The sequence below is a fragment of the Protopterus annectens genome, chromosome 2.part0 (assembly GCF_019279795.1).
Source record: "Protopterus annectens isolate FY-2018-M chromosome 2.part0, PAN1.0, whole genome shotgun sequence".
NCBI classification, from domain to species: domain Eukaryota; kingdom Metazoa; phylum Chordata; order Ceratodontiformes; family Protopteridae; genus Protopterus; species Protopterus annectens.
In genome coordinates, this window is record NC_056728.1 from 1,411,617,846 (window position 1) to 1,411,642,873 (window position 25,028).

The following is a 25,028-nucleotide window of genomic DNA, read 5'->3' on the forward strand; positions in this document are numbered from 1 at the left end:
GGTGCTGCAGAAACACCTTCGGTTTCTGAAGGTGTCTTCAAACAGACGACGCTCACCTTTAAAACGTATCCTAAGACGAAGACTCCTATTAAACCTAAAAAGACTGCACTTCAGTCCCCTGTTCAAGGCCCATGCCTAAGAAACAGATGCTCAAAATGGCTGAACATTTGATCTCTTTAATCAGGGGTTCCCAACCCCCTCCTGACAAAAGGCCTAGACAAGAGGAAGATTATGCATCCTCTGAACAATTGTCCATTTCCTCAGGCTCCTCAGAGGACCAAGATTACTCCTCCCCTTATGAAGATTCTGATGCTGAGGATTCCATTCAGTCAGCTTCTCCTCCTGAAGACTACTCCTTTGGGGAAACTTTACACACTGAGGGAACATTTTCACTGGGAAGGTCAGGACTACTCTGACTCAAAGAAAAGGCTCAGAGAGTTTCTTTTATAGGTTCATAGGTGATTACTACGCTAACGGCACGAAAGCCTTTAGAAACTTAGCCAATAATACCCAGGAAATGACATTATCGCACCTTAATTTCCTAGATATAGGATGGGGTAGGAGCAGGGTAGTGAGTCTTTGGGTGTTGGTTGATTAACCATAGTCGAGCCATCCCAGTCACAGCTATAGATTACTTACTTACACCATGCAACTGACCCTATAAAAATGAAGTAGCTGCTATGTTCCTAACGGGAGTCGACAATCCAACATATCCCTGTCATTAGTTGGTTGTCCCTGCCACTCTACAATGCCTGGAAAACTTCTGCATCTCAGGCCTTGTGACCATTTGGACTGCATCACAAAATGCACACTTACCAAGGGCCTCTACTCCTCAGAGCATAAAATCAAATTCCCTAAACAGTGACAGCCTTACAGCAGCTATTCCTTATAACTGTTTCAGGTCCACACAGAAAATTAAAGGTCTCTTGCATTATTGAGAAACACACTAAATTATTTTGTTTCAAGTACAAGTATGCACATTGTGCTGTAGATGCTCAAGACCATGTCTCCCTTCAAAATTCTTCACTTGTGTAACTACTAAAAAGCAGTCCTACCCTTCATTATTCCACTACATCATTTGCAGTACACACCACCATTGTGTTTCTTTATGTAAGGAACCTGTTACATTAAGCTAATTGTCTAACTTTACTCGCACTCCCTTCTGTCTCCTCTTTCTCATTTCCATTTAACTCCCTTTCCTTTCAACTTTCTCCCTCACATTACTTTTCTTTATCCCCAACACCCTATTTAACTCCTTATTTTAAAAACCTTCTACTGCTTGAGGCTGGGCCTAAAACTTAGTCCACTAGTGCAAGTACTAAACCCAAAATTTCTTCCTCCATCTCATGAACACCTCCAGTTTCTATACTATCCATCTCATGAACACCTCCAGTTTCTATACTATCCATCTCATGAACACCTCCAGTTTCTATACTATCCATCTCATGAACACCTCCAGTTTCTATACTATCCATCTCATGAACACCTCCAGTTTCTATACTATCCATCTCATGAACACCTCCAGTTTCTATACTATCCATCTCATGAACACCTCCAGTTTCTATACTGTCCATCTCATGAACACCTCCAGTTTCTATACTGTCCATCTCATGAACACCTCCAGTTTCTATACTGTCCATCTCATGAACACCTCCAGTTTCTATACTGCACCATTCTTCTTATCCTTTACCTTATCCACATTCTTTACTTTCATTGCCTTAATGCATCAATGCTTTCAATGAGATGTTACACACACACACATTATACGCACATAAATATATATATATATATATATATATATATATATATATATATATACATATACATATATATATATATATGTATATATATATATATATATATATATATATATGTATATATATATATATATATATATATATATATATATATATATACATACACACACACACACATACATATATAAATATATATATATATATATATATATAAACACACACATATACATACACACACACACACATATATATATATATATATATATATATATATATACATACACACACACACACACAGAGTACACATATATATATATATATATAAATAAACGCACATATATACATACACACACATATATATATATATATATATATATATATATACACATACACATACATACACACACAAACACACATTACATTATGCAAACCCTCCTTTTTGATTTTGACTGTTAAAACACAAAACCTTCCATGGTTAATTTACCTCTTTAGCTGAACAGCATTTACACTCATCTGCCAGGATACGTCGAGCAATTGACACCTCTTCCATTAACTACCAACTGATTAAAAAAAATAAAAACTTTTGCCAAGCCTTGGAGACTTTTTTTTTTTTTTTGGGAGAAGGGGAGGGTGCTTAACCCCCTGTACTCCCTGTCATGTGTGTGGGGGGGGGGGGGGAGACTTAATAGCAGATATGCCCTACTGGAACTATTTACTCTGTTTTTCAGTTTATGTAAAAATGTGAAAATGCTAACTAGTGTAGTATGTGCATGTATCTTTAAATGCTGCTACATAAACCAAGGCTTGTTGCCTAGTAAGACGCACAAAGATGACGCCTTTTGGCAAAACGTGTCTGTGCTGCAGAATGTGCTTAAAATAAATCTTCGTTTGCATCATTGCTGTCTTCGTTTTCTGACTTGGGTGGCTTATTACTTTTTTCTTCTCCGAGCACCAGAAGGGATCGTAACAAGCACCAAGGTTGTTTAGTATCGGATATTTATTGTTTGAGTGCGGATACGATCGAGGGACCTATTTTAGGGTTCATCTTGGCAATATTACAGAAATTGGCAAGGAGGTATTATCCGGACAGCAGGTTTGCTTTGGACTTGGAAAAAACAGTTTCTGCAACAATATGTCAGACGGTCCAGATTTCAGGGTGTTTATGGACAACTTAGCTGCAGTTAAAGAGTACTGCTCTTTTTTTTACTAAAAAATTACAACTGGGACTACTTTGGTTAATACTGGGCACTTGGATATGCAGGAACAATTTAAACAGCTTACAGACATTTCAAAAAAGGTACGTTCATTGGTTTGGCATTCATTGGCTATTAAAGGCTTATCTATAGGCTAAAATAGCGCCACGTCAATTAAGGGTTTATGTTGAAAGTACAGTTTTGTACCTACCATAAATGTAGATGTTCGAGTGTAAACACTGCTGCAGTCATTACACTTGGGTTATCCTGCCGTCAGGCGGTTCCCCAGTCGGCCTGAGCTCCAAAGTCCCGGTCCGGCGGCAGCTGCCGTTGCCTCCTCCCCGACGTCGGTGCGACAGGGGTATACAAGATGCAGCCGATGCTATTTTCTTCAGTTTTTCTTGCCTCAGATGTCAGGTGCCCCCACGTAGGTAGGCAATTCAAATTGCTAGTAAAGTATACATGAGAAAAGCAAACAACAATTTTCAGTTACCAGCACAGACCACTTGCCATCCCCCCAGTTTTAGACATTGTGGATGTTTACTTAGAATCCAGTTTGAACCCAGACTCTCTGCCTCCTGCTCCGGCCAAACCTGACAGATACTATAGAGTGCCTGATTCCCACAAATTTCTTTATAAAAGCCCTGTTGCTGATCCAGAGACTATCTCGCAGGGTCCCAAAGGGGCTAAGGCTTCTATGGCAAAAAATCCTGTACCCTCTGAAAGGGAATCCAGAGCACTAGACAGGTGGGGGAAAAAGGTTTACACCTCAGCCACTATGAGGGCACTAAATTGCCAGTTTCACATGCTAAAATATCAGCAATTTCTTATCTCTCAGTTAAAACAAAGAATGAGCACACTCCCTCAACAGTCTGAATTGAAAGAAATGCAGGATCTGTTGCATGCAACTGAACAGGTGGGCAAACATACTTTACAATGTGGGTTTGATTCTTTGGAGGCTTCCTGCAGAGCAGCTGTCACTGGGTCTGTTATACGTAGGCATGCTTGGTTAAAGGAACAAACTCTGCCTGATCATGTTAAAGCAAAGCTTCTAGATGCTCCCTTACAGCAGGATGTTCTTTTTGGAGTTAAAGCAGAAGTCGTCTTAATGAAAATGGAGGATAAGGCAAAATCTATGCAGACAGTCAAAGATTTCCTACAGGTACAGCCCCTCGCTTCAGCAGAAATTGGCCAACAAAAAATTGGTCCTTTCCAGCTACTGACAGACCACAGAGGGGTAAATACAGACGTCCAAGAGGCAGAGGACAACCACAAGCCCAGTACAAACCTCGCCAATGGGGCACTGCAACACAGAAGGGAGGAGAAGACAGGTCCCAAACTACCAGAAGGCAAACTCAATGACTTGCACCTCATCTGGCCAAGCAACACTCTCTTGGCAGCCCCCTTGGGAGGAAAACTCGCACTTTTTTCAGACAACTGGCACATTGTCACAAAGGACAAATGAGTCCTAGACATAATTTCACGAGGATACAGATTCCATTTTCACACCTTGCCAATGAAAAGAGGAATGCCAAACCTGCCACAAAATCAGTGGGCAGAGGCACAAAAGCAAATTACAGCTCTCATGGACATGAGAGCCATTCAACTGGTACCTACTCGAGAGCAAGGCCAAGGATTTTACTCAAGACTCTTTCTAGTGCCCAGAAAGGACAATGCCTGGAGACCGATTTTGGACCTTTCAATTCTAAATACCTTCTTACAAGTACCCAAATTCAAGATGCTTAACACTACAGCAGCTTCTTCCCATGTTGGGCAAGGAAGCATGGCTAGTAACGTTGGACCTCAAGGAGGCATACCTGCATGTCCCTATCAGACAAAGTTGCAGAAGATACCTCCATTTCATTGCAGGTTCAACCCATTACCAATTCTCTGCACTGCCCTTTGGCTTATCTACTGCGCCCACGGTCTTCACAAAATGCCTGGCACCAGTAATTGCATACTGCAGACAAAGAGGAATTCAAATATACCCATACCTGGACGACTGCCTCATCCAAGCAGAAAGCAAGGACATCCTCTTACAACATCTGGCTTTTGTAAAACATCATCTAAGTTGCGTGGGGTACACAGTAAACGAAAAGAAATCAAAACTAGTACCCTCACAAAATATGATATTCCTGGGTGCCAGCTTGAATACAACAGCCCAGAAGGCTTATCTGACGCCAGACAAACCACTACAACTGACTCAATATTTCAAAACAATGGCAACAAAGACCCAACTACCTGCAAGAAAAATTCTGCAGGCTTTGGGCTTCATGGCATCTTGCATACTACTAATACCATTTGCAAAGCTGCATATGAGGAAATTACAGTGGTACCTAAAAAGCGTATGGTCTCAGCACAGCCACAGCTTGGACTCAATGATATCTCTCATTCCCTGCCTACAACAGGAGTTTCTATGGTGGTCACAGGCATGTCACCTCAACAAGGGTCAGCCTTTCACCTTGCCCCCAGCCAGGCAAACTATGACAACAGATGCATCGGACTACGCCTGGGGGGCACACATGGCAGGACAGTGCGTTCAAGGCGTATGGACTGCAGATCAAAGGGATCTACACATCAGTCAAAAAGATGCTAGCTGTACAGAATGCTCTGACGGCCTTCAAGAATCGATTACATCCAGGACAACTTACAATAAAGATGGACAACACCACAGTAATGTGGTACATAAACAAACAAGGGGGTACACACTCCTACGCTCTATGCAGGCAAGCAATGATCTTGTGGAACACAGCTCTGGCTTACCAAGTTCAGTTACAAGCTCAATTCCTGCCAGGAAAGAACACATTGGCAGATGACCTCAGCAGAAACATCATGGATCCCCACGAGTGGAAACTGGATCCACAAGTATTTGCAATGATGACTCAAAAATGGGTCCTTCCAGACATAGACCTGTTTGCCAGTCCTCAAAACTATCAACTTACAAAATTTTGTACAAGGACACTTCACCTTCAAGCTTGGAAAGTGGACGTACTCTCATTCAGTTGGAAAAACTGACAGTATATGCTTTCCCTCCATTGCCTCTCCTCACTAAGGTGCTTCTGAAAGTCAGAAAGGAGAGACCACGACTGATACTCATAGCACCAGACTGGCCACGCCAGCACTGGTACCCACTATTGAGGAATATGGCCCAGGGCCCACCTTGGATTTTACCACAAACAGCCCATTTGCTCACACAGCAAAACAATCAGATTCTTCACAGCCAGCTCAAAACCTTAAATCTGGCTGCATGGCAAATCACCTAAGCATCCAGCCAGCTCCTCTTTCCCAAGCAGTTATGGATGTTATTCTGGAAGCTAGGAGGCCCAGCACCAAGAAGGCCTATTCGGACAAATGGAAAAGGTTTTGTGCCTGGAACCAAGCTAAAGGCCAAAACACAATTCAGCCTCACATTCTACAGTATTTAACTGAGATGTTGCACAAAGGACTTTCTTTTTCTTCCATTAAAATCCATGCATCAGCTATTTCAGCCCACTACAACACGGATCCACCCTTATTTTCGCATCCACTTCTAAGGCAGTTCCTCAGAGGGGCAAAAAACATTAGGCCCCCCAGGAGAGCACCTACACCAACATGGGACCTCAATTTTGTTCTGGAAAAACTTACGCTACCTCCCTTTGAACCAGCTTTCTCTGCAGATCTACAGTTCCTATCATGGAAGACTGCCCTGCTGCTAGCAATAACTTCAGCTAGAAGAGTCTCAGAGCTGCAGGCACTAATGGCAGTGGAACCTTTCCTCATTTTCCATCAAGACAGAGTTTCTCTGCAAACTAATCCTTCCTTCATGCCTAAGGTGGTTTCCAGTGTGGCTTTAAATCAAACCATCCACTTACCCACCTTCTTCCCAAATCCACAGAACAAAGGAGAAAGACTCCTGCATTCCTTGGACATTCACAGGCAACTTCGTTACTACTTGGTTAAAACTAAGGCTTTCAGAAAATCTGACCAGCTCTTTGTATCCTATGCTACAGCTTCACAAGGGAAGGCTGTATCAAAACAAACCATTTCCAAATGGATAGGACATTGCATTCGTTTTTGCTATACCCATCATGGAAAACCAGTTCCTGCTACCATTAGGCCCCACTCTACCAGGGCAACAGCTACATATACAGCCTTCCTCAGGGGGGTTCCAACCAAGGAGATTTTGGAAGCTGCAACTTGGAGTTCAGTACACACCTTTACCAAACACGATCACTTACCACTTTACTCTAAGACTAGGGCTGGCTTCACCACTGCAGTTCTGCAGGGCCTTCTAGCCTCCTCTAACCCTCTATGATTCCTCCACCCATCCTTAGCTTTGGGATTCTACCCAAGTGTGATGACTGCAGCAGGGTAACACGATGAACATAGTACAGTTTTGTACCTACCATAAATGTAGATGATCGAATGTACACCCTGCTGCAGTCCAGGTTACCCTCCCTCCATCCCCTCTGATCTAACTGGCTAAATCTCTACAATACCTTCCTGATGTATTTGCTTATAGCTGGAGGGATTTTGTGTTTGTGCAAAATTTACTTAATTTGGTACTAATTACTGACCACCTTTTTGGGGGCACCTGACATCTGGGGCAAGAAAAATTGAAGAAAATGGCGTTGGATGCATTATATATACCCCTGGCGCACTGACGTCAGGGAAGAAGCGACAGCAACCGACGCCGGACCAAGACTTTGGAATTCCGGCCGACTGCGGGACCGCCTGACGACAGGATAACCCAAGTGTGATTACTGCAGCTGGGTGTACACTCTAACATCTACATCTATGGTAGGTACAGAACTGTACTTTCTATGTAGTGTGGTGCAAGTGTTGACCTCCTCTTGACCAGCTATTCAGGTCTTGGCTGGAGAGTGCGTGGCTTCCAATTTCGGTATATAAGTGCATCTCTCTCAAGTCTGAGTGTTGGGAGGTAAGAGGAGAGGGTTGTCTGTGTACATGAGGCAGTTGCTGCATTGCCTCAAGATACCCAAGTTCACCAGGTTAACAGGAGAAAGCACAGGGAACTGACCTTTAGACATGCCTGGAAGGGTGGGCATTGGTAAGTACTGGAGCGGTTTCCTTGTAGAACCTTTAGTGTTGGTAGCACTTTCATGTGCTACAATAATTGCTACAAGAAACATGATATGGTAAAGTGCTAGACTAATAAGCTAAAGTGCAGGAGGGAAGAGAACTGTCAGATCTAAGGGAAAAATTGAAGAGCGGACTTTGGCACCTCTCAGGAGCTTACAAACAGTCCTGGCTACAGCAAATCTGTATCTGGACTAGACTAGTTACAGGAAAGGCGGTGAAACAAGCGCAAAGTTGGGCTTTTAAACCAGAAAGTTAAAATAGATGGAAAAATTTCCCAAACGGCCAATAAACTACATATTCTGGGCCAGAAACCACTCCTCTTGTGGTAGATAAGCTACCTAGTGCTTACCACTCCCACTGATAAGCTAGAAGGCTCCCCTCCAACACAGAAAGGCTTGCGGGGCTCAGAAGCTTACATACAGTCCTGGATACAGCAAATTTGTATCTAGACTGCACTAGCTACAGGAAAGGTGGGAAAAGCGCAAACACAGGCTTTTAGCCCAGAAAGTTGAAGGAGATAGGAAAAAAGTGCTCAAACAGCCAGTAAACTACAATTTCTTGGCCAGAGAAAAAACATTTTCTGGACAATTGGGAAAAACAGTATCTTATTTGATAAGATACTGTTTTTCTCAGCTCCGGAAAATGTTCTAGTTCCTAATTTTGCCAAGCAACTGAGAATGTCATAGGCTTTCCAGAAAAGACTTCCTTACAAAAATGCAGCCGAAACCACTATGGCTATGATTTGTAAGTGCCAACGAGAGCAGCCTGGTCTTTTGTAGTCTGCCTTTATTGCAAGTTAAACTATATTTAACAGTTGCAAGAAGTAAATGCGCCACCCTTTTTGCATTGTTTTAACTTGAGTAATGGAACTGTTACTGTGGATTATTATACAAGTGTGTAGTTAGTAATGCATCAATTTGATTTTCTTCCAGCGGGTCGGAAGCCAAAGATATCACAGCCAGCCATTTCGAATGGCTCCCCAGAATTGGGTATAAAGAAGAAACCTAGAGAGGGCAAAGGTGAATAGATTCTTGACATACCTTTGATTTTTTTTTTGTGTAACTAGTTGTGTATAGGAATTGGTTAAAAGCATTTATGAGCATTATTTTGATGTGTTTCTATTTTAGTATTGTCTTTCCTAAGATACAGTTAAAGTTCGTAGAACTAAAACAAAGCCAACTTGGTCACACTCTTGCAGACAAAGAAAGAAATGAAAACACTCCTAGTGCTACCGGGAAATATGTCAGTGAAAAAAAAAATCTTTGTCCTGTGGCTGTTTTAGACACCCTTAGGCCTAGACTCTGTACTGTTAACACATTCCTCAAGACCCAACGTCTTAAACGCCTGGCACAGTCCAGGATAACTGACTCCATATGCCAGGAGATCTTTCATCAAAAAAAACTTAGAGGCCTCGATTGGATCAGCAGTCTGTCTGTTTTCGATGTATCCCCTTAGGATGTTCTTCGTGTTTCACTGTTACAGTCATTACTTTTGGGTTATCTGCTTGCAGGTAGCCCTCAGTCGGCCTGATTAACAAAGTCTTGGGTCCTGCATCGGTTGCTGTCTCTTCTTCCATGACGTCAGGTCGTCGGGTATAAAACATGCAGCCGACGCCATTACGTCAATCTTTCTTGCCGTGTGGTGCCCGAAGCAGAAGCAGTTTGCAAGTGCCGGTTGGCCGACTCCTGAAATTTTCGTTTTCGAGTTTCAAAACGGAAATCTTCAACTAAAGCTAAGTACCCCGTTGGGGAAACTTTTTCTTGCTCCTTACCAAAGTCAGTAAAAGTTAATAATTGCATTACTTGTGGAAACAAATACCTCAAAGATTTTCATTCGTACTGTATTCCTTGCCTAGGCCCTGACCACGACTTACCTTGCTGTCGGTTTTGTGCTTTATTTAATCAGCGCACTGTCCGTTGTCTGTATATTTTCGCCTCTAAATATTTTGGTTCTCGATTTAATTTTCCAGAAATGTCTTCTGTTAGCCATCCGACTACCGGGATTCCGAAAAAATGCAAAGATAAAGACAGGCCGCCGAGGTCCAAAACTGTCGACGCTTCTAAGCCAGTTCGCCAGTACTCAGCGAGGCACTTTCGCAGCCCCTGATACCCACTACTTCTGATTCGCAGGCCTCTACTGAGACCCATTCTGAGTCTGGTATGCCGCGAGATGCTTCAACTATGGAACCCGCGGATGTCTCTACCTTGGATGGGTCCGGAGCCGCTGTGCAGGCACCGGCTTCTGAGGGTGTATTCAGGCGTACGGATTTGCATATTAAACTGACGCCTCCTTCTTTACTTGGGCCTAAATCTTGATCCGTGCCTAAAAAACCGATACCCAGGCCCCATACTCAGGCCTCTATGCCTAAAAAACAAATAATGGCTGAAGATCTAATAACTCTAATTGGGGGTAGCCAACCACCCCACCCCCCCTTCTAATAGGCCTAGGATTGAAGTTGATTATGAATCTTCTGATCAGGATTCTGTTTTTTTTTTTTTTTTCTGATTCTTATGATCTAGATTTGCCCTTATCTACTTATGAAGATTATGATGCAGAGGACTCCATTCCCTCTGCCTCCCCTCCTGAAGATTTTTCTTTTGGGGAAACCTTACATACTCTAAGGGAGCATTTCCACTGGGAAAGCCAGGATTTTTTCGGATTCAAAAAAAGAGGCTTAGGGATTTTCTTCTACCTCAGCATAGGCCTTTAGTTATTCCTCCTGTACTAGACATTGTTGATGCTTTTTCGGAATCTAGTTTGGCCCCTGATTCCCTGACTCCTGCTCCCAGAAAGCCTGACAGATACTACAGGGTCCCTGAGTCCCACAAGTTCCTTTTTAAAAATCCTATTGCAGATCTAGAGACTATTTCACAGGGGCCCAAGGGCATTAAGGCTTCTTGTGCTAAAAATCCTACCACTTCTGAGACTCTAGGGCACTGGATAGATGGGGTAAGAAGGTTTACACTTCTGCAACCTTGGCCATTAGGGCTTTAAACTGCCAGATTCATATGTCAAAGTATCAGCAACGTGTTATTTAACTGCTTAAACAGAAAATGATGTTGATTCCTGACTGTGTGGAAAGTAAAGAATTACAGGATTTAATGCATTCTGCTGAAAAAGTTGGAAAACATACTTTTCGATGTGGTTTTGATTCATTAAGAGGCCTCTTGCAGGCTGCTGTTACTGGGTCTGTGCTCAGAAGGCATGCTTGGCTCAAGGAGCAATCTTTTCCTGATCATGTTAAAGCTAAATTGTTGGATGCTCCTTTAAATCAGTACCGCCTGTTTGGCAACGAGGCTGAGTAAGTTCTTAAAAAGATGGAAGATAAAGCTAAATCTATGCAAACTGTTAAATATTTTTTACAAATTCAGCCTCCTAGATTTAGTAGGTATTGCCCTCTAAGAATTGGTCCTTTCCAGCCCTTTCCAGGTCTTCTCAAGCCAAACCCAGACACGGAAAAACCCCAGATTCCATTCCCAGGGGACACAGAACTAAGCAGTGGGGGGCCTCCACTTCCAAATCTGGGAATAATAAGACTCCCCCGTATGGTAAACTGTCTCAATGACTTATTTTTAAAATTTCCAAGCACTTATCAACTGACTGCCCCCTTGAGGGGAAACATTGCTCTTCATGCAAAGAATTGGGGACTCATTACACAAGACAAATGGGTTTTAAATATAGTGTCCCAGGGATACAGATTTCACTTCCACACATCACTAACACCAAGCGGGTGGCTGGACCTACCCCCAAATCAGTGGGCAGAGGCCCAAAAACAAGTACTTTCTCTCTCAAGCATGGGGGCTATTCAGCTGGTACCAGAAGAGGAAAAGGGAAAGGTTTCTACTCGAGACTTTTCCTGGTACCCAGAAAAGACAATTCATGGCGTCCTATCCTGGACCTGTCTACTCTAAACACCTTTTTGGAGATTCCAAAATTCAAGATGCTGACTCTCTTCAATTACTTCCTATGCTAGGCAAACATGCCTGGTTGGCAACACTAGATTTAAAAGAAGCATGCCTGCACATCCCAATCAGGGAATCTTGCAGAAGATACCTACGCTTCAAAGCAGGCTGCACGCGCTATCAGTTCTCTGCACTGCCCTTTGGATTATCTACTGCACCCAGGGTATTCACAAAGTGCCTAGCTCCAGTTATTGCATTTTGTAGGCAAAGAAATATTCAAATATACCCATACCTGGACGATTGTCTAATTCAGGCAGAAAGCAGGACATACTTTTGAATCATCTGGCCTTTGTACAAAGGGTTCTAACTTGTCTGGGGTGTACCATAAATGAAAAGAAATCACACCTGGTACCCTGTCAACAAATTATATTCCTGGGAGCAAGCTTGAATACAACTTCCCAGATGGCTTACCTCACGCCAGAGAAACAAATTCCTTTGACAAACTACTTCAAACAAGTGGCCACAAAAACCCTGCTATCTGCAAGACAAATACTGCAAGCCTTGGGGTTCATGGCCTCCTGTATTCTTCTAATTCCATATGCAAGACTGCATATGAGGAAACTGCAGTGGTATCTAAAAAGCCTTTGGTGTCAACATTCTCAAGACCTGGAAACGATTCCCATCATAGCTTGCCTATGCCTAGAGTTCCTTTGGTGGACAGAGGCCTGCCACCAAAACAAGGGACTACCTTTCACACCACTCCCTGCCACCCAAACCCTAACAGATGTATCATACTATGCATGGGGGTGGCAGGGAAGTGCATTCAGGGCAAATGGAACCCAAGTCAAATGCACCTGCATATCAATCAAAAAGAAATGTTAGCTGTACAGAATGCTCTGACAGCCTTCAAGGACCACATTCTTCCAGGACAACTAATGGTAAAGACGGACAACACCACTGTTATGTGGTACATAAACAAGTAGGGGGGTACACATTCTTAACCCCCCTCTGCAGACTAGCCATGGCATTGTGGAACACAACCTTGAGCTACCAAGTGCACCTACAGGCTCAATTCCTGCCAGGAAAATTAAGTGCACTGGCAGACGGACTAAGCAGTAACCTCATAGATCCACACGAGTGGAAACTGGAACCAAGGATTTTCAACATGTTGACAAGCAAATGGGGGAGCCCAGATATAGACCTGTTTGTTTCTCCCCAGAAGTACCAATTGAACAAATGTTGCAGAAGGACTCCCCACAAACAAGCCTGGAAAGTGGATGCTTTGTCCTTCAGCTGGAAAAACCTGTCAGTCTATGCCTTTCCCCCTCTGTTCTCCAAAGTACTACTAAAAATCATACAGGACAAACCAAGGATAACTTTGATTGCGCCAGACAGGCAGCGCCAGCACTGGTGTACCCCCTCCTGCGCAGTGTATCACGGTTATCTCCATGGCACCTGCCTCAGACTCCTTCCCTGCTGTCTCAGCAGGAGAACCAGATTCTGCACCCTCAGCTTCTGACACTGAACCTTGCAGCCTGGCTAATTGCTTACTCTCCTTTACTATCCCTCAGCAAACCTGTGATGGATATTTTAGAGGCAAGGAGGCCTAGTACTAGAAAATCTTATGCTGAAAAGATTCTGTGACTGGACCCAATCTCAAGGGATGAGCACAGCAGCGCCCAATTTACCTCAGATTTTGCAATACTTAACTGAGATGCTTCACAAGGGCCTGTCTTTTTCCTCCATTAAAATCCACTCCTCAGCCATTTCGGCTCATTATAGCACAGAACCGCCCCTCTTCTCTCATCCACTGCTAAGCAGTTCCTCAGAGGGGCCAAAAACTTGAGACAACCCAAGAGAGCTCCAAGGAAAACAGCTTTCCTTTTAGCAATCACTTCAGCTAGAAGGGTATCTGAATTACAGGCCCTTAATGGCAGTGGAGCCTTTCGTCATCTTTCATGCATACAGGGTGTCCGCAGACAGGGTGTCCCTCAGAACCAATCCATCCTTCATGCCCAAGGTGGTATCCAGTGTGGCTCTTAATCAGTCCATTCATTTGCCAACCTTTCCTAATCCGCAGAATAAAGGGGAACGGATACTGCATTCCTTAGATGTGCACAGACAACTTAGGTTCTACTTGGACAGGACTCAAAGGAAATCTGAACAACTGCTGGTGGCATTTGCTGCAGGGGCAGAGGGGTAGAGGGGAAGACTATTTCAAAGCAAACCATTTGTAAATGGATAAGCCATTCCATTCATTTCTGCTCTAAGCACCATGGAAAACATATCCCCCAGGGGATCAGACCTCACTCCACTAGGGCTGCATCTGCCTCTACAGCCTTTCTCAGAGGCGTCCCTACCAGGGACATCCTAGAAGCTGCTACCTGGAGTTCTGTACATACTTTCACCAAGCATTATCATTTGCCAATTTTCTCTAAATCTAGAGCTGGCTTTGCCACTGCAGTCTTGCAGGATCTTATAGCTGGCCCTAATGCTATCTAAATTCCTTCTCCCAACCATATCTTTTGGAACCTACCCAAATGTAATGACTGCAACAGTGAAACGCGAAGGACATTGTACAGTTGTGTACACTTACCATAAATGTAGATGTTTGAGTGTATTCACTGTTGCAGTCCTGGTTACCCTCCCTCCAGCTCCCTAACGTCTTTGGGCTATACCTCTACTTTCCTTTACTATGCTTAAAAGCCTTTTTTGGTGTATTTGCTTTTTTGTTGGAGGTATATCTTTGTGCTTTTACTTTTAATTGCTTCCCATTAGGGGGGCATCTGACATCTGGGGCAAAGAAAAACTGATGTAATGGCGTCTGCTGCATGTTTTATACCCCTGGCGACCTGACGTAATGGAAGAAGGGACAGCAACTGACACAGGACCCAAGACTTTGTTAATCAGGCTGACTGAGGGCTACCTGCAAGCAGATAACCCAAACTGCAACAGTGAATACACTCTAACATCTACATTTGTGGGAAGTGTACACAACTGTACTTTACAGAACCTGCAGTACGTCTGGCTTCTACTCGGTTACCCACTTCTGAGACTCCATCGGAGGTCTGTATGGCTCCTGAGTCCTTGCAGACTGCCATTATGTCTGAGGAACCATGCTCAGTTATTTCAGGAGGACCATGAAGCATACCGCAGGTTTTAGTTAGAGAAGAGATCCCAGGCTCTTTAAAAGAGGTCAGACACTTCTAAACCTCTGTGCCTAATCCAGGTGGGCATCATTCCTATAAAGAAAAAACAGAAGACCAAGCATGTGGCCTTTTCTTCGTCCTTCTAGGGAGATAGTGGACAGACTTTTCACAATGGTTATTTTAAATGATTGTCCTTAAAACTTCCCTCCTTTGGGTTTCCCCTATCACAGGCTGCTCACATAAAGCCCAGCCTGATTTCCTCCTCTTCAGATGGAGGCACAAGATGAGTACTCGGACCATTTCTTGGATTCTTACTCTCAGATGCATTCCTTTTTTTTTTTTCTCAAAATCTCTATTTCAATTTTCTTTTTTCAAGTAATAACAATACGATAACTCAAAAACACAAATAAACAATACAAATACCTATCATAAGAAAACGGACAACAGTCTCGTTCAGAGAAAATTTTATATATATATATATATATATATATATATATATATATATATATATATATATATATGTGTGTGTGTGTGTATGTATACACTAGAAATCACTACATCGTCAAGTAAAGTATGAGAATTCTTATGTTCATTTGGTCTCGTAAGGGATAGTTAAAATGGGGATAGTCTATATATAAAGTAAAAATAGAAATTTAACCATTTATTTGTATGTTTAGGGAAAATATCTAGTTACACATATACTAAGAGAAGGGAGAAGATGCAAGAAAGACTGGTTATACTACATTTATTTCTTATTTAAAGGTTAGCTTTTCATGACAATTTGTAGGTGAATTTTATTTGTCAAGAATTATATCTAGTAAGTAACCCCAATATTTTTGCTAATAGCATTTTTTTGTTTTTGAATAAATTAATTTGTGAGATGAGATATATTTGACAGCAAGATTGCTAAAAATTTTCCCATGTAATTGGTGTCATGACATTCCATTTCTTAGTAATAAAGAATTTAATAAGGGCACACATCGTAATAAAGACATGTTTTAATATTTTTGGGAGTTGATTGATATTAATGTGCAATATAGCTGTCTCCCAAGTAATGGTTGATTTTTTTCATATCCCATCTTCTCTAATCTTACTCTCAAGGAACACCATAAGTTGTCTATCTTAATACAGTTCCACATGATGTAAAATATCAGTTGCTTGATCCAGACAATGGGGACATATAGGCGAAAAGTTAGGATTGAATTTATTTAATTTAGATAAGGTATAATATAGAATGTTAAGTTGTCAATCTCGCCTTCATTCTTGCTTGATGGGTTCGGAGCCGATCCCTCGGCTCCGACTCGGCACTTGCTAAGCTCGAGAGTCACTTTTACCAGCTCGAGGCAGCCCCATATCCCATGATGCAAGGCGGTAAGTACCCAGATCTCGTTTGCCGCTTCGCTTAGGAGGTCTTCTTTTTACCAGCTCCTGGTAAGTTGTTCACTTTTGTGAGATTTAAGCCCCTTTTTAGTAAAAAACCTTTTATTGATAGTTTTAAGTTTATTTTGTACTTTTTCTGACAGAAATTCCCTGTCTCCTTTAATTTTTTGTTAGTCAATCTTATTCCCTATCCCATCCCCCCCTGTTAGGGTGTGTGTGTTGTTTTTATAGAATACCTTTTGGTATTTTATTTAAGTTAATTTTGACTGGTGTGTGTGTGTGTGTGTGTGTTTTTTCAGCACCATGTCAAAGGAGAGGGTCTCAGGTTTTAAGAAGTGTGACTCGTGCTGTCAGAAGATGTCTCTGACAGACGGTCACACTTCTTGCCTGTATTGTCTGGGCCCTCTTCACCTGCAGGACTCCTGTGCTATTTGTCACTCCTTCAGCCAGAGAGTCCTGCAGGAGAGACGGAATAAGCTGATTCTTAGGGGCCTTCTTAAGCCGGAGGGCTCTCCGGCTAAGTCGGCTCCACCAAAATCAGCAAAACCTTCCAAGGCCCAGGCTTCTGTATCTAAGCCTGCGGCCTCGGCTCCGACTCGTTGAGTCGAGATCGCTCCGCTGGAGCCGATTCTGGCTTGACAAAGTCTTCGGCACCGATGGCTATCGGTGCCGAATCTGTTTTGACCACTTCGATGTCGGCTCCGATCGGTTCCGACACCCATGTGGCACAGGCATCGGTGTCGGCTCCGATCGGCTCCGACACCGTTACTTTGGTGGCTGTATCGGCTCCGGCTGGAGCCGATACATCGAGGCTTCCTGTCGGCTCCTAGAAGTCGGCTCCGACAGGATCTATAGTATCGGCTCCGATGGCTCATTCCAGGAAGAGGTCGAGGTCTCCTTCCTTGGAGCCGATACTTTCGGCTCCGGCTTCACCTCTTCTATCGGAACGGAGCCATCGGAGCCGATCTTCAAGGTCATCCAGGTTGTCAGATCATGACCTAGAGAGAGTGGTCAGTAGATTACTCAAGTCACAGGTACTGGCCCAAATGTTACACAGTCCGTCTCAACAGACGACTGTTGGTCCACACCCCGTTACAGTTCCTCCTTCAACTCTACCCCAGAGCTTGGAGTTGGAGTCTTCGGGAATGGTTACTGCTACGGCTGGAGGACGGATACCCCCTTCTTTTCCTTCAGCCTCTACTCTTATCTCCTCTTGAGACCTTCCTTAGAGGGATTCGTGGTCGGGCTTCCATGGTCTCCTCCGAGGGGTGAGTGGCATCGGACCCTTGTCCGAACCCGCTCTTCCCTTGGAGCCTCGGCCTTGGTGAGCTCGGCTCCGACATCTGCCTCGGAGACTTCCCTTCGGTGGTCCCTGGAGTTCCTAGCTCTTGGAGCGGGTTCTCTCGGACCTGCCTGGGAGGGGAGCATTCGAGGTGATGAAGAGTGTACTGGCCACTGGTATCAGTCAGCAGTCTGTTCCCGTAGCTCCTCCCTCTATAGTACCTGTTGACATCTCTGCCACTTCTCTTGCTACAGGACCCAGAGATCCTCCGCCTCAGGTTTCCCCATTGGGAATTTCCCCCGAGGATTCTCCTGATGTTTCGGAGATCCTCCGAGGAAGAGGACTTGTAAGAGGAAGCATGTAGACTCCCGAGTCTGTCACTGGATACTGACTTTGATGAGTCAGAGGGATCCCCTAGATCCCCTCTGAGGATGTCTCCTTCTCAGACATCCTGGAACTTCTGAAACAGAGGGGAAACTGGCCCACCAACAATCCCTCTGAGGATGAGTCAGTATACCTAGAGGCGTTTGGATCTCGGCCCTCCACCTCCTGGGTGTCTCCGCCTTCGACCCCTTATGCAGGTTATTGCACGAAGGCGTGGACAGCTCCTGACTCTGTAGAGCCAGTCCCTAGGAGGCCTTCAAAATTTATCACTGCCCCAGTGACAAACAATTCCTTACTAAGGGTGTCCCGCTGATGCCATGGTGGTGGCTGCGGCCACCAAAAGGAACTTGCAGATCCTTCCGTGCCCGTCCATCCTCCTAATAAGGACTCTAGGACCATGGATAGGTACGGTAAGCGGATGTTTTCCTCAGCGACCTTTGCTATGCTAAGCTGAATTATCTATGTCACTTCACCAGACTCCAGAGAGATACCCTGAAGGAGCCGGGCGAAGTAGTTCAGGATCCTACAGCTGCAGCGGCTCAAGAAAAATTGCTTCGCAGCTAGGAACCCTCAATTCCATTGCAAACTCCTCCATGCGGCTAATATCTTATGCTGCGGATGGAGCAGTAGAGCCGCAGGCACAGGTGTGGCTCTTAGACGCCAAGCCTGGATGCGGCTATGTGATTTTGCGGATCCCTTTAAGGCGTCCTTCACAAATTCTCCCTTTGATGGGTCAGCTTTGTTTGGCCCTCAGGTGAAGGAAACCTTGACCAGGTGCGAGCAGGACGGCAAGACTCTTTCTGCTGTTGGAGTCTGTTTTTCCACCCCTTCTAGGCCTTATCCCAAAGGACAGAAGGGTGGGAAGATGTGGTTCCGTAAATCCCAAGGAGTCACGCCGGATTCACGTGGTCAGTTTACCCCTAGAGGCAGAGGAGGTAACAATAACAGACGCTCTAGAGGCAGAGGGGTCCAAGAGCCAGGGAAACAGGGAGCCTCTCTCTGACAAGCCCTTTCAGCATCCCTGAGGTGTTGCCCGGCTGTCCCTCCTTGGAGGCAGTCGGGAAGATTATCACTGTACCCAGAAGCCTGGCATTCCCTCACTCAAGACAGATGGGTACAGTCGATCATATCCAAGGGTTACATAATTCCTTTCGAGGAAAGTCCCTTCCCTCAAGTTCCCTTCCAGATGTACCACCCGGTCTAAGGGAGATTGCAGAGTCAGAAATCTCAAAACTACTGCAAAAAGAGCCATTCAGCCAGTTACAATAGACCATTCAGAGCCGGAATCTACTCAAGGTTCTTTTTGGTCCCCAAAAGACGGGAGACTGGAGACCAATATTGGATCTCAGCAGACTCAACAAGTCTGTCAGGAAGACAAGATTCGAATGGTCACTCTTCAGTCAATTCTGCCCTTCTTACAGAAGGACAACTGGATGTGCTCAATAGATCTTCAGGATGCGTACTATCACATCAAAATTCACAGACGCTCCAGGAGATTTCTCCGCTTCGGCTGGGGTCCAGTCATTTCCAGTTCAGAGCCCTGCCCTTTGGTCTCACTACAGCCCCAGAGTGTTCACCAAATGCATGGCAGTGGTCACGGCTCACCTGAGACGTCAAGGATTCCAGGTGTTTCCGTATCTCGACGACTGGCTCCTGTCAGCCACCACCAGGCATCAGCTTATACAAGCCAGGGATTACACAATAGACCTTTGTTCTCATTTGGGCATCTCAATCAACTTCGAAAAGTCATCCTTATCGCCCTGCCAGTCTATTACCTTCATAAGCGCAAACTTAAACACTGTTCGGATGTCAGCTACCCTTACAGAACAAAGAGTTTCAGACATTCAGACTCATGTCAGGATCATTCTGGCCAGCAAGAAAATACAGGCCAGAATGGTTCTAAAGGTATTAGGTCTCATGGCTGCGGCCATTACTCTTCTTCTCCTGGCTCGATTTTACATGCGCCTTCTTCAGTGGATGCTGTTCACACAGTGGTCATACCAGCAACTTCCAATGCGTCACCAGATTCTGGTGACACAGACATGCAAAGAGCATCTTGCTTGGTGGATCACATCGTCTCAGGTTCACCAAGGCAGGTGCTTTGTACCTCCGTCCCCGATAGCCACTGTCACCACGGATGCCTCCCTGATCGGGTGGGGGGGGTCATTATCAGGGCAGGATGGTTCATGGGACGTGGCAACCGTTAGAGTACCATCTGCACATAAATGTCCTGGAGATGAGAGCAGTGCTTTTAACGTTGCAAGCCCTCAACGACTTTCTTCCCGTAGGGACAATTGCAGTCCAAACAGACAACATGTCTGTAGTTTGGTATATCAACAAACAGGGCGGAACCAAGTCCTACCCCTTGTGTCGAGAAGCGCTCAGACTTTGGCAATGGGCGATCTCCTCTCATCGGTTTCTGGTAGCAACGCATATCCCTGGGAAAACCAACATTATAGCGGACAGATTGAGCAGAGCTATCCTCATGCCTCACGAGTGGTCTCTCAAGCAATCTATAGCGGAAGAGATTTTTCTGGAATGGGGTCGTCCATGTTGCGATCTTTTTGCTACTCCCCAAAACAGCAAATGTCCAGACTTCTTCAGCCTCTTCCCTCTATCAGGCCATCCCCCCAGAGACGCTCTGACCCAGGATTGGCCCCAGGGACTTCTTTATGCCTTCCCTCCATTTCCTCTGATCCCTCAGGTGATCCAGAAAGCTACCGTTTTGAGAGCCAAATTGATTCTCATTGCCCCTTACTGGCCTCGACAAGTTTGGTTCCCGTTCCTCCATCATCACCTTTTGGTGCAGCCGTGGCATCTGGACCCAGTGCCAGATCTTCTGATTTACCAATCCGGTCAGCTGCACCGGTCAATCCCTTCTCTCAACCTCACAGCATGGTTGCTCCACTTCCTTCCTTAGCCAGGCTTCCTTTGATCTCTAACCCAGTTAGAGACATCATAGTAGCTTCACTAAAATCCTCTACCAGGAGGATTTACACAAGCAAATGGAACGTTTCTCTTATTGGGCTAAGGCCCAAAATATTGATCCTTTTACTGCCCCTGTTCAGGCAGTTCTGGACTTCTTAGCAGAGATTTTTCATGCAGGCTCCTCTTCTTCCACAGTCAGAGTTCAATTGGCTGCTATTTCCAATTTTCATGTCGGGATAGCAGATCATAATATTATGTCCCATAGGCTCTGCAGGGCCTTCTTGAAAGGAATTTTCCTACTAAAACCTCCAATCAGGAATCCTCCTCCTCAGTGGGATCTAAATTTAGTGCTGACATCCTTGATTCTTCCCCTTCGAGCCAGCTGTTTCTTGTTCCCTGAAATATCTTTCTTGGAAAACGTTATTTCTAGTGGCTATTACATCTGCCAGGAGGGTGTCTGAACTTCATGCTCTCTCGGTTCGACCCCTATTTGGTTTTCACAAAGACAGAGTATCTTTGAGAACTAACCCTACCTTTTACCTAAGGTCGCTTCAAAGAACAATTTGAATCAATCCATTGATCTCCGGTATTTTTCCTAACTATTCAGATAGAGCTGAACAAAAGCTACATTATCTTGATGTCCATCGTCAACTTAGATATTATTTGGACAGAACAAAAAAATTTAGAAAATCTGATCAACTTTTTGTTTCCTATGCGGATAATAAAAAAGGCCTTCCTGTTTCTAAAGTGACTTTGTCCAGATGGCTTTCTTCGGTCATCTCTGAAATTTATACGCTCAGGGGAAAACAGCTGTGCTCAAAACCTAAAGCACATTCAACTAGGAGCTTAGCTACTTCTGCAGCTTTTCAAGCTAGACTTCCTTTGGACACTATTTGTGCAGCGGCCACTTGGGCTACTCCTCACACTTTTGTTTCCCATTACAAATTGGACTTGGCCTCCAGGGACAGAGCCAGTTTTGGCTCTACAGTCCTCAAGAGTTTGTTCCATTGAGCCACCCAGGATAGAGGTGCTAGGGACGCGGTCCCATCAAGCAAGAATGAAGGCGAGATTGACAACTTAACATTAAGAAGTTATGTACCTACCATAACGTTCCATGTTAGTTGTCTTCTCGCCTTCTTTCTTGCGACCCTCCCTCCTTCCCCGTGGCCTGGACAGACCTTGTATAAGAAACTATTATGCTAAAGACCATTCAGACCTGGTCCTTTTTCCATCTGTAAGTTTCTTCTTCCTTTGGGAAGTATTTTATGCTTGGTGCTATTGCCCTTTGTCAACAAACGAGATCTGGGTACTTACCGCCTTGCATCATGGGATATGGGGCTGCCTCGAGCTGGTAAAAGTGACTCTCGAGCTTAGCAAGTGCCGAGTCGGAGCCGAGGATCGGCTCCGAACCCATCAAGCAAGAAAGAAGGCGAGAGAAGACAACTAACATGGAACGTTATGGTAGGTACATAACTTCTTATTATTTACCATAATTTGTGTATATAACAGCTTCTTGAAAGGAATGAATTTGATTGTATTTTCAATGGCTAGTTTCTTATTTTCTTCAGTCAGTGATTGATTTTTCGTTTGCCAATAGTTTGAAAATAATAAAGAATTCTGATGTTTTGCACTCATTACAATTTTATAAGTCCTAGAAATTGTTTTCCCTTTAATCGCAAGATTTTCAAGTATTAATTTAACTAAATCGATGTAGCGTCCACTAATTGCAATGATTTAAATAGTTTCTGTGTTGTAAGAATCATGTTTTTAATTAGCGGGTGTAAATTCTTCGTGTATAATACTAGCCTGGTTTAAATTGTACACACCTTTACCAAGCCATGCAAAATTGATGGCTTCACCAGGTCTAGTGCAGTCCTGTCTGGGCTACTGGACAACTCTTCTTGATAGCCAAACACCCTTACCTCTTTCAGCTCTGGGAATAGCCCATTTATCAGGAGTACTGTAAGAGTGACTTCAGTCAGGACATAGTGCAGTTGTATAAGAACTTGCTATAACAGTAATAGTGCTACTGATCACTGTTGCAGAATTAAATCCCACCCTCCAGCCCTACTTCTGTGTCTCTCCTCCATCTTCAGTTCTTTCTCTAGCCATTGCTCCTTTACGTGGGAATGGTGGAGTTTTCTTTTCAACTGGAGCTGCACCCCTCCTAACTGACCAGTCTCATCTTTCAGTTGTCTTCAAGCCACTGGCTTGAAGATGATCTGAGGATCCATGCTTGTATGTCCATCTTTATACCCCAACACATAGGAGTTGAGGTCATACGTTGGGTGCAAAGCCTGGGGAAGGTAAAGCTTTGCTACCGCTGCCAAATGTCAGCTGTGAATACTGCAGCAGTGATCAGTAGGACATATACTGTTATGGTGCTTTCTTACACAACTGTACTCCCCCCACCCCTCTTAATAGACAAACAGTACTGATGAAGCAGTCCCTTCACTTTCACTCTCTCCTGCATCTGATGTTAGTGTCCTGCCTAGGGTGTGAAGGAGAGGAAGGGTATATTATCTCCATTTTCAGGAATGCCCCTGCTGCCTCCCATCATGATTAGCACAGCTGTGCCAGTTTTGGAGCAACTGCTCTTGGGTCCATCATAACAATCACTATAATTATAATCCTTCATGAAAGGAGGTAAATAGGTGGATATCTGTCCTTTCTGCCTAACGCCAAATCTATGCATATCCACCGAAAGGAGCTGAATTCCTCCCCCTAGCTCAAGGCTTTCAGGAATGTCCATTTACGTTTCCTGTCCTGGTCAATGCTAACCTTCTAGCTGTGGAGCATGTGCTCTTTTATGTGCATCTAAAATTATTACTGCATTATTTCTTAACAATGGGAATGAGCCACAGGCTGTCATTTACCCGTCCTGTCTATCCAACTTCAGAAATTCAGAGCTATGCACATCCCCAGAGTGGAGCTGGACTATACTCTTAGCCCAGGATGTTAGTCCAGCATACAACTAACAGGGAGAGCAGCCAGTACTTTACAATTTTTTTTTAATCCCTACAGTAAGTGATAAGCTAATGTGCTTGTATGCCAGCCAGTCTGCTCTAGGGTCCATCTGTGGCTGAGGCAGCCGTAAATGTTCGTTGTAAGGATTTTTTGACAGTTGTATAGTTAAATATGGGGTAGTGCTACAGGCAGATGTCAAACCATCTCTCCTGACTTCCAGAGCTTTTCAGTGCCCACACAGGGCTGCCACCATTCTGCAAATGTCTGTTGGATGCTCCATGCCATTTTTCAGTGCTGCTTTTGCAGCAGTGCGTTTGAAAGTCTTGTCAGTGACGTCCAGGGCAGTCGCCGTTGCTGCAATAAGTACCAGTTTTGGAACTTTTTTTCCCAACTTGTACTTTCATTGCATTGTTGATTGCCCAATTAGATCTCAGAATTTAAGGTTCTTATGCAAGGCAACTGTCATTGCCAGGAAAGTTGCCAAGTATGCTTGTTGCCAATAGATTCCACTAAAGGGTTTTCACCTTCCTTTCTTTCTCTTCTTTGGACCATCACTTGGGTGCCTGAGCATTTTGCTTCCTTTCTGAAGACCTCTTTACAAAGGGTATGAAAACTAATCACCTTCTGCGAGCTAAGAAAATTCTAGATCATATGTTATCACATCCAGATGCTTTGATGGGAAATGAGCTGCTAGGCTTGTCTGATGTGACAATCAAGTCACTTCTCCAGGAGTTTTGTCTCGAGCTCCTTCCTCATTCCTGTAACGCACCTGTCCCTCTCCTGCCTCAGATATCATTCACTGCTCAAGCCATGAAGATCATGGGTCCAAAGTGCTCAGGATAAGTGTTTCTAAAAATTGAGACAGTTTCCTACTGTCAGACCTATTTTTTTAGTACTCCTTCGTATCAAAAACTAAATTTTTTCTCTAGAAGTTTTCTCACTTTACAGTAGTGGAGGCCTAGTCGCTGCTCTTCCTGATTTTTTTTTTTCTCTCTTCTCGTGTT

At 44.1% G+C, this 25,028-nt stretch overlaps 1 protein-coding gene across 3 annotated transcripts in view; it reads left to right on the forward strand.

Moving 5' to 3' along the window:
* The window catches only part of ELF2 (E74 like ETS transcription factor 2), a 192,892-nt gene that overhangs the window by 83,166 nt on the left and 84,698 nt on the right, over positions 1 to 25,028 (forward strand). For all 3 annotated transcript variants that reach the window (XM_044061643.1, XM_044061641.1, XM_044061642.1), the window contains exon 4: positions 8,965 to 9,051. In XM_044061643.1, coding sequence (XP_043917578.1) covers positions 8,965 to 9,051 — 87 coding nt within the window. The remainder of the gene's footprint in view (positions 1 to 8,964; positions 9,052 to 25,028) is intronic.